The following is a 17,565-nucleotide window of genomic DNA, read 5'->3' as shown; positions in this document are numbered from 1 at the left end:
CAATATACAATACAGTTACAGATCATGTGACCAGATGCCAGCATGAGCCTGGTACATGGCACATGGATATACCGTGGTACCACTAAACCATTGCAGATCCCATATGCTGACCCCAGAACAATATATGGATGGTGGACACTGCGTACTATAGACAGTGCCAACCCCCCACCCCAGGCTCACACTGATGCCGCCAAACCCTCAAATCACAAAGTGTGGCCCCTATAAAGAGATTCAGAGGTCCTGAGGACAATAGACCCATCACCCTGGGTTCATGTATGGTATGTATGAGGTATAATAGAGGACTATGGCTACTTCCCTCCCTCCCCATGTGCCACCATCTTGGGTCCATGCACAACATGTATGAGTTATAATACAGAACCATAGTGCCCCCCATATGCCACCATCTTGGGTCCATGCATTTTTGGTACATACAGGTCCATAACATGTGCCACCATCTTGGGATCATGCATGATGAGTATAAGATATAATACAGGACCATGGTGCCCCCATGTGCCACCATCTTGGGTCCATGCTTGATGGGTATGAGGTAGTATAATACAGGACCATAGCCCCCCCCCCCTGTGCCATCATCTTGGGTCCATGCATGATAGGTATTAGGTATAATACAGGACCATAGCACCCCCATGTGCCACCATCTTGGGTCCATGCATGATGGGTGTGAGGTATAATACAGGACCATAGCCCCCCCCCCCCCTGTGCCACCATCTTGGGTCCATGCATGATAGGTATTAGGTATAATACAGGATCACAGCAAGCCCCCCTCCCCCCATGTTCCACCATCTTGGGTTCATGCATGATGAGTATAAGATATAATACAGGACCATGGTGCCCCCATGTGCCACCATCTTGGGTCCATGCTTGATGGGTATGAGGTATAATACAGGATCACAGCAAGCCCCCCTCCCCCCATGTTCCACCATCTTGGGTTCATGCATGATGAGTATAAGATATAATACAGGACCATGGTGCCCCCATGTGCCACCATCTTGGGTCCATGCTTGATGGGTATGAGGTATAATACAGGACCATAGCCCCCCCTGTGCCACCATCTTGGGTCCATGCATGATAGGTATTAGGTATACTACAGGACCATAGCCCCCCCCCCCTGTGCCACCATCTTGGGTTTATGCATGATGAGTATAAGGTATAATACAGGACCATAGCACCCCCATGTGCCACCATCTTGGGTCCATGCATGATGGGTGTGAGGTATAATACAGGACCATAGCACCAACATGTGCCACCATCTTGGGTCCATGCATGATGGGTATGAGGTATAATACAGGACCATAGCACCCCCATGTGCCACCATCTTGGGTCCATGCATGATGGGTGTGAGGTATAATACAGGACCATAGCACCCCCATGTGCCACCATTTTGGGTCCATGCAGGATGGGTATGAGGTATAATACAGGACCATAGCACCCCCATGTGCCACCACCTTGGGTCCATGCATGATGGGTATGAGGTATAATACAGGACCATAGCACCCCCCCCTGTGCCACTATCTTGGGTCCATGCATGATAGGTATTAGGTATAATACAGGACCATAGCACCCCCATGTGCCACCATCTTGGGTCCATGCATGATGGGTGTGAGGTATAATACAGGACCATAGCACCCCCATGTGCCACCATCTTGGGTCCATGCATGATGGGTGTGAGGTATAATACATGACCATAGCACCCCCATGTGCCACCATCTTGGGTCCATGCATGATGGGTATGAGGTATCTTACAGGACCATAGTACCCCCATGTGCCACCATCTTGGGTCCATGCATGATGGGTGTGAGGTATAATACAGGACCATAGCACCCCCATGTGCCACCATCTTGGGTCCATGCATGATGGGTGTGAGGTATAATACAGGACCATAGCACCCCCATGTGCCACCATCTTGGGTCCATGCAGGATGGGTATGAGGTATAATACAAGACCATAACACCCCCCATGTGCCACCACCTCAGGTCCATGCATGATAGGTATGAGGTATAATACAAGACCATAGCACCCCACTCCGTGTGCCACCATCTTGGGTCCATGTATGGTATGTATGAGATATAATACAGGACCATAGTGCCCCCCGCCATCCTCTCCACATGCAGCCCCAGGGTTACACACCTACTTGGGGGCCCCGCCGTCCTCTCCTGGAATGGACCCATCCACCATTGTCCACACCAAACACCACTCACAGGAAATCCGGATCCTGCTCTGGCTCCAGTTCTGACCCGCTGGTGTGTTAACCCTCTCATGCCCAGCACACTGTGGGCTCTTGGTTTTCACACTCTTCTAGTTCTCCCTGTGGACTCTGGGGGGGATCCATTACCGGGGACCAAGCTTTACCTGCACTCCGTGTCCTGATCCCAGTGGGCTGCGATCTCTCTATGACCCCGGTGGGCTGTGGTCTCTCTATGACCCCGGTGGGCTGCGGTCTCTCTATGACACAGGTGGGCTGCGGTCTCTCTATGACACCGGTGGGCTGCGGTCTCTCTATGACACCGGTGGGCTGCAGTTTCTCTATGACACCGGTGGGCTGCAGTCTCCCTATGACCCCCCGGTGGGCTGCGGTCTCTCTTTGACCCCCGGTAGGCTGCGGTCTCTCTATTAACCCGGTGGGCTGTGGTCTCTCTTTGACCCCCGGTGGGATGCGGTCTCTCTATTACCCCGGTGGGCTGTGGTCTCTCTATGACCCCGGTGGGATGCGGCCTCTCTATTACCCCGGTGGGATGGGGTCTCTCTATTACCCCGGGGGGCTGCGGTCTCTCTATGACACCGGTGGGCTGCGGTCTCTCTATGACCCCGGTGGGCTGTGGTCTCTATGACACCGGTGGGCTGCGGTCTCTTTTTGACCCCCGTTGGGATGTGGTCTCTCTATGACCCCAGTGGGCTACGGTCTCTCTATGACCCCGGTGGGATGCGGTCTCTCTATTACCCCGGTGGGCTGTGGTCTCTCTATGACCCCGGTAAGATGCGGTCTCTCTATGACCCCGGTGGGCTGTGGTCTCTCTTTGACCCCCGGTGGGATGCGGTCTCTCTATGACCCAGGTGGGCGGCGGTCTCTCTATGACATCGGTGGGCTGCGGTCTCTCTATGACATCGGTGGGCTGCAGTCTCTGTATGACCCCAGTGGGCTGCGGTCTCTCTTTGACCCCCGGTGGAATGCGGTCTCTCTTTGACCCCTGGTGGGCTAAGGTCTCTCTGTGGCACCGGGGGCTGTGGTCTCTCTATGACCCCGGTGGGATGCGGTCTCTCTATTACCCCGGTGGGATGGGGTCTCTCTATTACCCCGGGGGGCTGCGGTCTTTCTATGACACCGGTGGGCTGCGGTCTCTCTATGACCCCAGTGGGCTGCGGTCTCTCTTTGACCCCCAGTGGGATGCGGTCTCTCTATGACCCCGGTGGGCTGTGGTCTCTCTATGACACCGGTGGGCTGCGGTCTCTTTTTGACCCCCGTTGGGATGTGGTCTCTCTATGACCCCAGTGGGCTACGGTCTCTCTATGACCCCGGTGGGATGCGGTCTCTCTATTACCCCGGTGGGCTGTGGTCTCTCTATGACCCCGGTGGGATGCGGTCTCTCTATGACACCGGTGGGATGGGGTCTCTCTATGACCCCGGTGGGCTGTGGTCTCTCTTTGACCCCCGGTGGGATGCGGTCTCTCTATGACCCAGGTGGGCGGCGGTCTCTCTATGACATCGGTGGGCGGCGGTCTCTCTATGACATCGGTGGGCTGCGGTCTCTCTATGACATCGGTGGGCTGCAGTCTCTGTATGACCCCAGTGGGCTGCGGTCTCTCTTTGACCCCCGGTGGAATGCGGTCTCTCTTTGACCCCCGATGGGCTAAGGTCTCTCTGTGACACCGGGGGCTGCGGTCTCTCTATGACACCGGTGGTCTGGGTTGACACAGCGCCCCTCCTGTACATGTCGGGTACTGCAGCACCTTTAGCACATTCAATCCATTACATGGATATATTCAGCGGCTGCTCGTCACCTGGAGGGCTCTCTCCATCTCCCCCGGAAAATGGAAGGAACCCCAACAGCGATGCACAGGATCGGATACTGTAGCCGAAGAGAATTCACCTGAACACCACACACATGGATGTGAGTATCTGAGCTGCCGCGGTACCAACTGATAATATATTGTACACGGTGGCACTGCTATAGGGGGATGTGTAGATGTATATGGGGGGATGTGTAGATGTGATATGGGGGGGATGTGTAGATGTGATATGGGGGGATGTGTAGATGTGATATGGGGGGATGTGTAGATGTGATATGGGGGGATGTGTAGATGTGATATGGGGGGATGTGTAGATGTGATATGGGGGGATGTGTAGATGTGATATGGGGGGATGTGTAGATGTGATATGGGGGGGGATGTGTAGATGTGATATGGGGGGATGTGTAGATGTATATGGGGGGATGTGTAGATGTATATGGGGGGATGTGTAGATGTGATATGGGGGGGGGATGTGTAGATGTGATATGGGGGGGATGTGTAGATGTGATATGGGGGGGGGGGATGTGTAGATGTGATATGGGGGGGATGTGTAGATGTGATATGGGGGGGATGTGTAGATGTGATATGGGGGGATGTGTAGATGTGATATGGGGGGGATGTGTAGGTGTGATATGGGGGGATGTGTAGATGTGATATGGGGGGGATGTGTAGATGTATATGGGGGGATGTGTAGATGTGATATGGGGGGGATGTGTAGATGTGATATGGGGGGGGATGTGTAGATGTGATATGGGGGGGATGTGTAGATGTGATATGGGGGGGGGATGTGTAGATGTGATATGGGGGGATGTGTAGATGTGATATGGGGGGGATGTGTAGATGTGATATGGGGGGATGTGTAGATGTGATATGGGGGATGTGATATGGGGGGATGTGTAGATGTGATATGGGGGGGATGTGTAGATGTATATGGGGGGATGTGTAGATGTATATGGGGGGATGTGTAGATGTGATATGGGGGGGATGTGTAGATGTGATATGGGGGGATGTGTAGATGTGATATGGGGGGATGTGTAGATGTATATGGGGGGATGTGTAGATGTGATATGGGGGGATGTGTAGATGTGATATGGGGGGGATGTGTAGATGTGATATGGGGGGGATGTGTACATGTGATATGGGGGGGATGTGTACATGTGATATGGGGGGATGTGTAGATGTGATATGGGGGGGATGTGTAGATGTGATATGGGGGGATGTGTAGATGTGATATGGGGGATGTGTAGATGTGATATGGGGGGGATGTGTAGATGTGATATGGGGGGATGTGTAGATGTGATATGGGGGGATGTGTAGATGTGATATGGGGGGATGTGTAGATGTATATGGGGGGATGTGTAGATGTGATATGGGGGGATGTGTAGATGTGATATGGGGGGATGTGTAGATGTGATATGGGGGGATGTGTAGATGTGATATGGGGGGATGTGTAGATGTGATATGGGGGGGATGTGTAGATGTGATATGGGGGGATGTGTAGATGTGATATGGGGGGGATGTGTAGATGTGATATGGGGGGATGTGTAGATGTGATATGGGGGATGTGTAGATGTGATATGGGGGGGATGTGTAGATGTGATATGGGGGGATGTGTAGATGTGATATGGGGGGATGTGTAGATGTATATGGGGGGATGTGTAGATGTGATATGGGGGGATGTGTAGATGTATATGGGGGGGATGTGTAGATGTGATATGGGGGGATGTGTAGATGTGATATGGGGGGATGTGTAGATGTGATATGGGGGGATGTGTAGATGTGATATGGGGGGATGTGTAGATGTGATATGGGGGGATGTGTAGATGTATATGGGGGGGGATGTGTAGATGTGATATGGGGGGATGTGTAGATGTGATATGGGGGGATGTGTAGATGTGATATGGGGGGATGTGTAGATGTGATATGGGGGGATGTGTAGATGTATATGGGGGGATGTGTAGATGTGATATGGGGGGGATGTGTAGATGTGATATGGGGGGATGTGTAGATGTATATGGGGGGATGTGTAGATGTGATATGGGGGGGATGTGTAGATGTGATATGGGGGGATGTGTAGATGTGATATGGGGGGATGTGTAGATGTGATATGGGGGGATGTGTAGATGTATATGGGGGGATGTGTAGATGTGATATGGGGGATGTGTAGATGTGATATGGGGGGATGTGTAGATGTGATATGGGGGGGATGTGTAGAAGACATTGTTACAGGTGATGTTGGGGGTTTTGATGTTGGTAGTGCTTTGTAGTTTGGGGTTGAAGTGTCTCGTCCGTCACACATCCTCTGTCCTCCTCCTCCTCCAGGTTCTTCTGTCCCCCTCCTCCTCCATGCTCTTCTGTCCTCCTCCTCCTCCTCCAGGCTCTTCTGTCCTCCTCCTCCTCCAGGCTCTTCTGTCCTCCTCCTCCTCCAGGCTCCTCTGTCCCCCTCCACCTCCAGGCTCCTCTGTCCTCCTCCTCCAGGCTCCTCCATCCTCCACCTCCAGGCTCCTCTGTCCTCCTCCTCCAGGCTCCTCCATCCTCCTCCTCCAGGCTCATCTGTCCTCTTCCTCCTCCAGGCTCTTCTGTCCTCCTCCAGGCTCTTCTCTCCTCCTCATCCAGGCTCTTCTGTCCTCCTCATCCAGGCTTCTCTGTCCTCCTCCTCCTTCAGGCTTTTCTGTTCCCCTCCTCCTCCAGGCTCCTCTGTCTCCCTCCTTCTCCAGGCTCCTCTGTCCCCCTCCTCCTTCAGGCTCCTCTGTCTCCCTCCTTCTCCAGGCTCCTCTGCCCTCCTCCTCCTCCAGACCCCTCTGTCCCCCTCCTCCTCCAGGCTCCTCTGTCCTCCTCCTCCAGGCTCCTCTGTCCTCCTCCTCCTCCTCCTCCAGGCTCCTCTGTCCTCCTCCTCCTCCAGGCTCCTTTGTCTTCCTTTTCCTCCAGGCTCCTCTGTCCTCCTCCTCCTCCAGGCTTCTCTGTCCCCCTCCTCCTCCTTTAGGCTCCTCTGTCCTCTTCCTCCTCCAGGCTCCTCTGTCCTCCTCCTCCTCCAGGCTCCTCTGTCCTCCAGCTCCTCTGTCTCCCTCCTCCTCCAGGCTCCTCTGTCCTCCTCCTCCAGGCTCCTCTATCCTCCTCCTCCAGGCTCCTCTGTTCTCCTTCTCCTCCAGGCTCCTCTGTCCTCCTCCTCCTCCAGGCTCCTTTGTCCTCCTCCTCCAGGCTCCTCTGTCCTCCTCCTCCTCCTCCTCCTCCTCCAGGCTCTTCTGTCCTCCTCCTCCTCCAGGCTCTTCTGTCCTCCTCCTCCTCCAGGCTCTTCTGTCCTCCTCCTCCTCCAGGCTCTTCTGTCCTCCTCCTCCTCCAGGCTCCTCTGTCCCCCTCCTCCTCCAGGCTCCTCTGTCCTCCTCCAGGCTCCTCCATCCTCCTCCTCCAGGCTCCTCTGTCCACTTCCTCCTCCAGGCTCTTCTGTCATCCTCCAGGCTCTTCTGTCCTCCTCATCCAGGCTCTTCTGTCCTCCTCATCCAGGCTTCTCTGTCCTCCTCCTCCTCCAGGCTCCTCTGTCCTCCTCCTCCTTCAGGCTTTTCTGTCCTCCTCCTCCAGGCTCCTCTGTCTCCCTCCTCCTACAGGCTCCTCTGTCCCCCTCCTCCTCCAGGCTCCTCTGCCCCCCTCCTCCTCCAGGCTCCTCTTTCCCCCTCCTCCTCCAGGCTCCTCTGTCCCCCTCCTCCTCCAGGCTCCTCTGTCCTCCTCCTCCTCCAGGCTCCTCTGTCTTCCTCCTCCTCCAGGCTCCTCTGTCCCCCTCCTCCTCCTCCAGGCTCCTCTGTCCTCCCCCTCCTCCAGCTCCTCTGTCCTCCTCCTCCTCCAGGCTCCTCTATCCTCCTCCTTTAGGCTCCTCTGTCCTCTTCCTCCTCCAGGCTCCTCTGTCCTCCTCCTCCTCCTCCTCCTTCAGGCTCTTCTGTCCTCTTCCTCCTACAGGCTCCTCTGTCCTTCTCCAGGCTCCTCTGTCCTCCTCTTTCTCCAGGCTCCTCTGTCCTCCTCCTCCTCCAGGCTCCTCTGTCCCCCTCCTCCAGGCTCCTCTGTCCTCCACATCCAGGCTCCTCTGTCCTCCTCCTCCAGGCTCCTCTATCCTCCTCTTCCTCTTCCAGGCTCCTCTATCCTCCTCCTCCTCTTCCAGGCTCCTCTGTCCCCCTCCTCCAGGCTTCTCTGTCCTCCTCCTCCTTCAGGCTCCTCTGTTCTCCTCCTCTTCCAGGCTCCTCTGTCCTCCTCCCCCTCCTCCAGGCTCCTCTGTCCTCCTCCTCCTACAGGCTCCTCTGTCCTCCTCCTCCTCCTTCAGGCTCTTCTGTCCTCTTCCTCCAACAGGCTCCTCTGTCCTTCTCCAGGCTCCTCTGTCCTCCTCTTTCTCCAGGCTCCTCTGTCCTCCTCCTCCTCCTCCAGGCTCCTCTGTCCTCCTCCTCCTCCAGGCTCCTCTATCCTCCTCCAGGCTCCTCTATCCTCCTCCAGACTCCTCTGTCCTCCTCCTCCTCCAGGCTCTTCTGTCCTCTTTCAGGCTCCTCTGTCCTCTTCCTCCTCCAGGCTCCTCTGTCCTCTTCCAGGCTCCTCTGTCCTCTTCCTCCTCTAGGCTCCTCTGTCCTCTTCCTCCTCCAGGCTCCTCTGTCCTCTTCCTCCTCCAGGCTCCTCTGTCCTCTTCCTCCTCCAAGCTCCTATGTCCCTTTCCTCCAGGCTCCTCTGTCCTCCTCCTCCTTCCGGCTCCTCTGTCCTCCTCCTCCTTCCGGCTCCTCTGTCCTCCTCCTCCTTCCGGCTCCTCTGTCCTCCTCCTCCTTCCGGCTCCTCTGTCCTCCTCCTCCAGGCTCCTCTGTCCTCCTCCTCCAGGCTCCTCTGTCCTCTTCCTTCTCCAGGTTCCTCTGTCTTCCTTCTCCAGGTTCCTCTGTCCTCCTCCTCCTCCTCCAGGCTCCTCTGTCCTCTTCCTCCTCCAGGCTCCTCTGTCCTCTTCCTCCTCCAGGCTCCTCTGTCCTCTTTCTCCTCCAGGCTCCTCTGTCCTCTTCCTCTTCCAGGATCCTCTGTCCTCTTCCTTCTTCAGGATCCTCTGTCCTCTTCCTCCTCCGGGCTTCTCTGTCCTCTTCCTCCTCCAGGCTCCTCTGTCCTCTTCCTCCTCCAGGCTCCTCTGTCCTCCTCCTCCTCCTCCATGCTCTTCTGTCCTCCTCCTCCCCCTCCTACAGGCTCCTCTGTCCTCCTCCTCCTACAGGCTCCTCTGTCCTCTTCCTCCTCCAAGCTCCTATGTCCCTTTCCTCCAGGCTCCTCTGTCCTCCTCCTCCTTCAGGCTCCTCTGTCCTCCTCCTCCTTCAGGCTCCTCTGTCCTCCTCCTCCTTCTGGCTCCTCTGTCCTCCTCCTCCAGGCTCCTCTGTCCTCCTCCTCCAGGCTCCTCTGTCCTCCTCCTCCAGGCTCCTCTGTCCTCTTCCTTCTCCAGGTTCCTCTGTCTTCCTTCTCCAGGTTCCTCTGTCCTCCTCCTCCTCCTCCTCCAGGCTCCTCTGTCCTCTTCCTCCTCCAGGCTCCTCTGTCCTCTTCCTCCTCCAGGCTCCTCTGTCCTCTTCCTCCTCCAGGCTCCTCTGTCCTCTTTCTCCTCCAGGCTCCTCTGTCCTCTTCCTCTTCCAGGATCTTCTGTCCTCTTCCTTCTTCAGGATCCTCTGTCCTCTTCCTCCTCCGGGCTTCTCTGTCCTCTTCCTCCTCCAGGCTCCTCTGTCCTCTTCCTCCTCCTCCTCCTCCATGCTCTTCTGTCCTCCTCCTCCCCCTCCTACAGGCTCCTCTGTCCTCCTCCTCCTACAGGCTCCTCTGTCCTCTTCCTCCTACAGGCTCCTCTGTCCTCCTCCTCCTCCTACAGGCTCCTCTGTCCTCCTCCTCCTCCTACAGGCTCCTCTGTCCTCCTCCTCCTCCTTCAGGCTCTTCTGTCCTCCTCCCCCTCCTCCAGTGCTCCTCTGTCCTCTTCCTCCTACAGGCTCCTCTGTCCTCCTCCTCCTCCTTCAGGCTCTTCTGTCCTCCTCCCCCTCCTCCAGTGCTCCTCTGTCCTCTTCCTCCTACAGGCTCCTCTGTCCTCCTCCAGGCTCCTCTGTCCTCCTCTTTCTCCAGGCTCCTCTGTCCTCCTCCTCCAGGCTCCTCTGTCCTCCTCCTCCAGGCTCCTCTGTCCTCCTCCTCCAGGCTCCTCTGTCCTCTTTGAGGATTCTGTGTCCTACTCCTCCAGGCTCCCCTATGCCCCCTTCCCCTTCTCGAGGATCCTCAGGGGAGCCTGAAGGAAGAAGAGTGGGAGAGATGAGGAGAAGAGCAACTATAGCCAAAGTACTCTTTTAATCTTTGCTTGGTCATCTCGGATAATCTTGAGTGGCTAGTTACACCCGATTGTGCAAGCCTTGGGCCTGTGCTCCCAGACCTGACACTTTGTGATCTCTCACTCTTAAGAGGCGGTATTCTTCAAACCTTGAGTATGGGTAATTCTACTGTCAAGTGTTCTTCATCCAAGTCACCCTGGCAGAGTTCAGTAATACTGAAGCAAGGTCCCCTTGGTCGTCCCCTTGCATTCTCACAAGTCTACTACAAGCCAAACCTAACATAACCTAACCTACTGGACCTAAGTCCAGTCCAAGCCTACAAAGTCTCTAAATATCTATTTACCTCAACACCCAGCTCAAGTGATCTGTGTTGTTCAACAGGAGAAAGATCAATACTTTCATGTACTGCACCTTATTGGCAAGTTTATACAAAAAATTGGAAGGGGAAATAAGCTAAAAAGTAACTTTTATTGATATCAGGATAAGATATTTGCGGTATACAAAAGAGTGCAAGAAATACTATACAATATATACAATGTGCATGACGCACTGTCTCTCCAACAATGAACAATACCACAGGACCAGCAAGATCACAGTAGCTCAGATATACCACTATGTCCTATTATGTCGGTATCGTTTAAATGCGGTCCGTACCGGTCACTATCTGTTTAAGGAACGTGTCAGTCCCAAGTATATCACAGCGTGTCTTACGGTACGTGTATATGTCATACAGGTCACTGTCTGTTAGGCATATATAATCCCAAATGTGTCACAGTGTGTCCTGTCACTAATGGTACCGTCACCTACACCCTACGCGTTTCTATCACTCGTGTCTGTGACGTCATCAGGGGTCAGAGGTGCACTAAAGAAGGTACATGAGGTAAACAATGATAGATATGAAGACCGTCAGAGCCCTTAAAACAATCCAGCCATGATAGAGGTAATGGAATATTGGCGTCTGAGAATTGGGGAATGGTAAAGGCAGGTGTACTCACTGTACCCACGTGGATGGACCCAAAAGCAGAATGTCCTGAAGAGTCAGTGGACTGTATATGGACAGTTCTGCAGGGTCGTGATAGGTGGCAGTGAGGTACTTATGTGATCCCAAAGATGGCCTCCCCGTCTTCAATATAATACAGGAGATGTTCACCAGTCAGGTTATTGGCAAGTTTCTCAGTATATTTTTGTATTGAATTAAACCCTTCAGTAAGCTGTTGTTTACGTACTGGACTCTGGTTACTCGGCTCTTGCACCTACACCTGTTCTATGTCAAAGCTGTGTGTCAGTGTATCGGGGGGTGGTCAATACAACTCCTGGCCACCGTGACAATTGCCTGGTTTGTACACCAACACCTAGCCCCCAGCTAAACCCTAGAAACCCTGGGTCATTGCAGGGGCACCAGGAGGAGGGGTTAGGAGAGAAGTGAGGACTAGTGTACCAAGAGAAGAAATGTGGAGAGTACCTGGCACACCAGGAGAAGGCGTCCCGAGAGGAGAAGAGAGAACTGGGGCCCCAGGAAAAGGCGCTCAGAGAGGGCAAGCGCACCAGGAGCAGGTGTTGAGAGAGGAACAAGGACAGGCGCACCAGCAGAAGACGTCCCGAGAATAGCAGAAAGGACCAGCCGCAAGGAGAAGGAATCCAGAGAGGACCGGTGCACCCAGAGAAGACATCTGCAGAGGAGCACATAGGACCGGGGGAACCAGGAGGAGGCGTCTGCAGAGGAGCACATAGGACCGGGGGAACCAGGAGGAGGCGTCTGCAGAGGAGCACATAGGACCGGTGCACCAGGAGGAGGCGTCTGCAGAGGAGCACATAGGACCGGGGGAACCAGGAGGAGGCGTCTGCAGAGGAGCACATAGGACCGGTGCACCAGGAGGAGGCGTCTGCAGAGGAGCACATAGGACCGGTGCACCAGGAGGAGGCGTCTGCAGAGGAGCACATAGGACCGGGGGAACCAGGAGGAGGCGTCTGCAGAGGAGCACATAGGACCGGGGGAACCAGGAGGAGGCGTCTGCAGAGGAGCACATAGGACCGGTGCACCAGGAGGAGGCGTCTGCAGAGGAGCACATAGGACCGGGGGAACCAGGAGGAGGTGTCTGCAGAGGAGCACATAGGACCGGGGGAACCAGGAGGAGGCGTCTGCAGAGGAGCACATAGGACCGGTGCACCAGGAGGAGGCGTCTGCAGAGGAGCACATAGGACCGGTGCACCAGGAGGAGGCGTCTGCAGAGGAGCACATAGGACCGGTGCACCAGGAGGAGGCGTCTGCAGAGGAGCACATAGGACCGGTGCACCAGGAGGAGGCGTCTGCAGAGGAGCACATAGGACCGGTGCACCAGGAGGAGGCGTCTGCAGAGGAGCACATAGGACCGGTGCACCAGGAGGAGGCATCTGCAGAGGAGCACATAGGACCGGTGCACCAGGAGGAGGCGTCTGCAGAGGAGCACATAGGACCGGTGCACCAGGAGGAGGCATCTGCAGAGGAGCACATAGGACCGGTGCACCAGGAGGAGGCGTCTGCAGAGGAGAACATAGGACCGGTGCACCAGGAGGAGGCGTCTGCAGAGGAGCACATAGGACCGGTGCACAAGGAGGAGGCGTCTGCAGAGGAGCACATAGTACCGGAGCACCAGGAGGAGGCGTCTGCAGAGGAGCACATAGTACCGGAGCACCAGGAGGAGGCGTCTGCAGAGGAGCAGATAGGACCGGTGCACGAGGAGGAGACATCTGCAGAGGAGCAGATAGGACCGGTGCACGAGGAGGAGACATCTGCAGAGGAGCACATAGGACCGGGGGAACCAGGAGGAGGCGTCTGCAGAGGAGCACATAGGACCGGTACACGAGGAGGAGACATCTGCAGAGGAGCACATAGGACTGGAGCACCAGGAGGAGACATCTGCAGAGGAGCACATAGGACCGGTGCACCAGGAGGAGGCGTCTGCAGAGGAGCAGATAGGACCGGTGCACCAGGAGGAGGCGTCTGCAGAGGAGCAGATAGGACCGGTGCACCAGGAGGAGGCGTCTGCAGAGGAGCACATAGGACCGGTGCACCAGGAGGAGGCGTCTGCAGAGGAGCAGATAGGACCGGTGCACCAGGAGGAGGCGTCTGCAGAGGAGCAGATAGGACCGGTGCACCAGGAGGAGGCGTCTGCAGAGGAGCAGATAGGACCGGAGCACCAGGAGGAGGCGTCTGCAGAGGAGCAGATAGGACCGGTGCACGAGGAGGAGACATCTGCAGAGGAGCAGATAGGACCGGTGCACCAGGAGGAGGAGACATCTGCAGAGGAGCACATAGAACCGGTGCACCAGGAGGAGGCGTCTGCAGAGGAGCACATAGGACCGGGGGAACCAGGAGGAGGCGTCTGCAGAGGAGCACATAGGACCGGTGCACGAGGAGGAGACATCTGCAGAGGAGCAGATAGGACCGGTGCACCAGGAGGAGGCGTCTGCAGAGGAGCACATAGGACCGGTGCACCAGGAGGAGGCGTCTGCAGAGGAGCAGATAGGACCGGTGCACCAGGAGGAGGCGTCTGCAGAGGAGCACATAAGACCGGGGGAACCAGGAGGAGGCGTCTGCAGAGGAGCACATAGGACCGGTGCACCAGGAGGAGGCGTCTGCAGAGGAGCACATAGGACCGGGGGAACCAGGAGGAGGCATCTGCAGAGGAGCACATAGGACCGGTGCACCAGGAGGAGGCATCTGCAGAGGAGCACATAGGACCGGTGCACCAGGAGGAGGCATCTGCAGAGGAGCACATAGGACCGGTGCACCAGGAGGAGGCATCTGCAGAGGAGCAGATAGGACTGGAGCACCAGGAGGAGGCGTCTGTAGAGGAGCAGATAGGACCGGTGCACCAGGAGGAGGCATCTGCAGAGGAGCACATAGGACCGGTGCACCAGGAGGAGGCATCTGCAGAGGAGCACATAGGACTGGAGCACCAGGAGGAGGCGTCTGTAGAGGAGCAGATAGGACCGGTGCACCAGGAGGAGGCGTCTGTAGAGGAGCACATAGGACCGGAGCACCAGGAGAAGGCGTCTGCAGAGGAGCACATAGGACCGGAGAACCAGGAGGAGGCGTCTGCAGAGGAGCACATAGGACTGGAGCACCAAGAGGAGGCGTCTGTAGAGGAGCACATAGGACCGGAGCACCAGGAGGAGGCATCTGCAGAGGAGCACATAGGACCGGAGCACCAAGAGGAGGCGTCTGCAGAGGAGCAGATAGGACCGGAGCACCAGGAGGAGGCAGACACAAGCTTCTCTTCCCGTGCTTTCCATGGGGCAGTCTATTTGGTAACAGATATGGTGCAGATCTCGGTGCAGGGTGTGATGGATGCCGGCAAGTGGCATTAGCTACATGACAAAGTTATAAAACCACAGTGTGGATGGAGGCCAAGGGCCTTATCCATCTCCTTTAGAGCAATATTGATGACAAAGAATGACTATTGCCATCCTCACCGCCTGACCTCACTAACGTTCTTGGGTCTGGACACGTTGTAGAGCCGGTCAGAATGGTCTGGAGGAAGATGACATCATGGTGGTAGCTGAGTTATCTGCTCTGCTCCCACCTCCCAGAGACAGATGGTTCAGCCCAGGGTATATACTGCCTGGTGAGTACACCCCCACCTCCCAAACCCAGATGGTTCAGCCCAGGGTATATACTGCCTGGTGAGTACACCCCCACCTCCCAGACCCAGATGGTTCAGCCCAGGGTATATACTGCCTGGTGAGTACACCCCCACCTCCCAGACCCAGATGGTTCAGCCCAGGGTATATACTGCCTGGTGAGTACACCCCCACCTCCCAGACCCAGATGGTTCAGCCCAGGGTATATACTGCCTGGTGAGTACACCCCCACCTCCCAAAACCAGATGGTTCAGCCCAGGGTATATACTGCCGGTTGTGTACACCCCCATCTCCCAGACACAAATGGTTCAGCCCAGGGTATATACTGCCTGGTGTGTACACCCCCACCGCAAGAAACAGATAGTTCAGCCCAGGGTATATACTGCCTGGTGTGTACACCCCCACCTCCTAGAGACAGATGGTTCAGCCCAGGGTATATACTGCCTGGTGTGTACACCCCCACCTCCCAGACCCATATGGTTCAGCCCAGGCTATATACTGCCTGGTGTGTACACCCCCACCTCCCAGACCCAGATGGTTCAGCCCAGGGTATATACTGCCTGGTGTGTACACCCCCACCTCCCAGAGACAGATGGTTCAGCCCAGGGTATATACTGCCTGGTGTGTACACCCCCACCTCCCAGAGACAGATGGTTCAGCCCAGGGTATATACTGCCTGGTGTGTACACCCCCACCTCCCAGACACAAATGGTTCAGCCCAAGGGTACATACTGCCTGGTGTGTACACCCCACCTCACAAACACAGATGGTTCATCCCAGGGTAATACTGCCTGGTGTGTACACCCCCACTTCCCAGATGGTTCAGCCCAGGGTATATACTGCCTGGTGTGTACACCCCCACTGCCATAAACAGATGGTTCAGCCCAGGGTATATACGGCCTGGTGTGTACACCCCCACTGCCAGAAACAGATGGTTCAGCCCAGGGTATATACTGCCTGGTGTGTACACCCCCGCCTCCCAGAGACAGATGGTTCAGCCCAGGGTATATACTGCCTGGTGTATACACCCCCACCTCTACGAGACAGATGGTTGAGCCCAGGGTATATACTGCCTGGTGTGTACACCCCCACCGCCAGAGACAGATGGTTGAGCCCAGGGTATATACTGCCTGGTGTGTTCACCCCCACCTCCCAGACCTAGATGGTTCAGCCCAGAGTATATACTGCCTGGTGTGTACACCCCCACCTCCCAGACCCAGATGGTTCAGCCCAGGGTATATACTGCCTGGTATGTCCACCCCCACCTCCCAGAGACAGATGGTTCAGCCCAGGGTATATACTGCCTGGTGTGTACACCCCCACCTCCCAGAGAGAGATGGTTCAGCCCAGGGTATATAGCGCCTTGTGTGTACACCCCCACCTCCCAGAGACAGATGGTTTAGCCCAGGGTATATACTGCCTGATGAATAAACCCCCACCTCCCAGAGACAGATGGTTCAGCCCAGGGAATACACTGCCTGGTGTGTACACCCCCACCACCAGAGACAGATGGTTCAGCCCAGGGTATATACTGCCTGGTGTGTACACCCCCACCGCCAGAAACAGATGGTTCAGCCCAGGGTATATACTGCCTGGTGTGTACACCCCCACCTCCCAGAGACAGATGGTTCACCCCAGGGAATACACTGCCTGTTGTGTACACCCCCATCACCAGAGACAGATGGTTCAGCCCAGGGTATATACTGCCTGGTGTGTACACCCCCACCACCCAAAACCAGATGGTTCAGCCCAGGGTATATACTGCCGGTTGTGTACACCCCCATCTCCCAGACACAAATGGTTCAGCCCAGGGTATATACTGCCTGGTGTGTACACCCCCACTGCAAGAAACAGATAGTTCAGCCCAGGGTATATACTGCCGGTTGTGTACACCCCCATCTCCCAGACCCATATGGTTCAGCCCAGGGTATATACTGCCTGGTGTGTACACCCCCACCTCCCAGACCCATATGGTTCAGCCCAGGCTATATACTGCCTGGTGTGTACACCCCCACCTCCCAGACACAAATGGTTCAGCCCAGGGTATATACTGCCTGGTGTGTACACCCCCACCTCCCAGAGACAGATGGTTCAGCCCAAGGGTACATACTGCCTGGTGTGTACACCCCCACCTCACAAACACAGATGGTTCTTCCCAGGGTAATACTGCCTGGTGTGTACACCCCCACTTCCCAGATGGTTCTTCCCAGGGTAATACTGCCTGGTGGGTACACCCCCACTGCCATAAACAGATGGTTCAGCCCAGGGTATATACGGCCTGGTGTGTACACCCCCACCGCAAGAAACAGATAGTTCAGCCCAGGGTATATACTGCCTGGTGTGTACACCCCCACCTCCTAGAGACAGATGGTTCAGCCCAGGGTATATACTGCCTGGTGTGTACACCCCCACCTCCCAGAGACAGATGGTTCAGCCCAGGCTATATACTGCCTGGTGTGTACACCCCCACCTCCCAGAGACAGATGGTTCAGCCCAGGGTATATACTGCCTGGTGTGTACACCCCCACCTCCCAGACACAAATGGTTCAGCCCAAGGGTACATACTGCCTGGTGTGTACACCCCACCTCACAAACACAGATGGTTCATCCCAGGGTAATACTGCCTGGT

General features: G+C 55.9%; 2 protein-coding genes across 2 annotated transcripts in view; one reads left to right on the top strand and one right to left on the bottom strand.

The window, feature by feature from the left end:
• The window catches only part of LOC138793344 (FH2 domain-containing protein 1-like), a 64,550-nt gene that overhangs the window by 18,549 nt on the left and 28,436 nt on the right, over nucleotides 1-17,565 (bottom strand). The window lies entirely within an intron of this gene.
• The window catches only part of LOC138793312 (caldesmon-like), a 39,952-nt gene continuing 33,241 nt past the window's right edge, over nucleotides 10,855-17,565 (top strand). Inside the window, exons 1-3 of the mRNA XM_069971836.1 lie at nucleotides 10,855-11,025; nucleotides 12,443-13,063; nucleotides 14,004-14,649. Of these exons, the coding sequence (XP_069827937.1) occupies nucleotides 10,855-11,025; nucleotides 12,443-13,063; nucleotides 14,004-14,649 (1,438 nt within the window). The remainder of the gene's footprint in view (nucleotides 11,026-12,442; nucleotides 13,064-14,003; nucleotides 14,650-17,565) is intronic.

The sequence above is a fragment of the Dendropsophus ebraccatus genome, chromosome 5 (assembly GCF_027789765.1).
Source record: "Dendropsophus ebraccatus isolate aDenEbr1 chromosome 5, aDenEbr1.pat, whole genome shotgun sequence".
Taxonomy (NCBI): Eukaryota; Metazoa; Chordata; class Amphibia; order Anura; family Hylidae; genus Dendropsophus; species Dendropsophus ebraccatus.
This window is presented reverse-complemented; position numbering and strand designations above follow the sequence as displayed.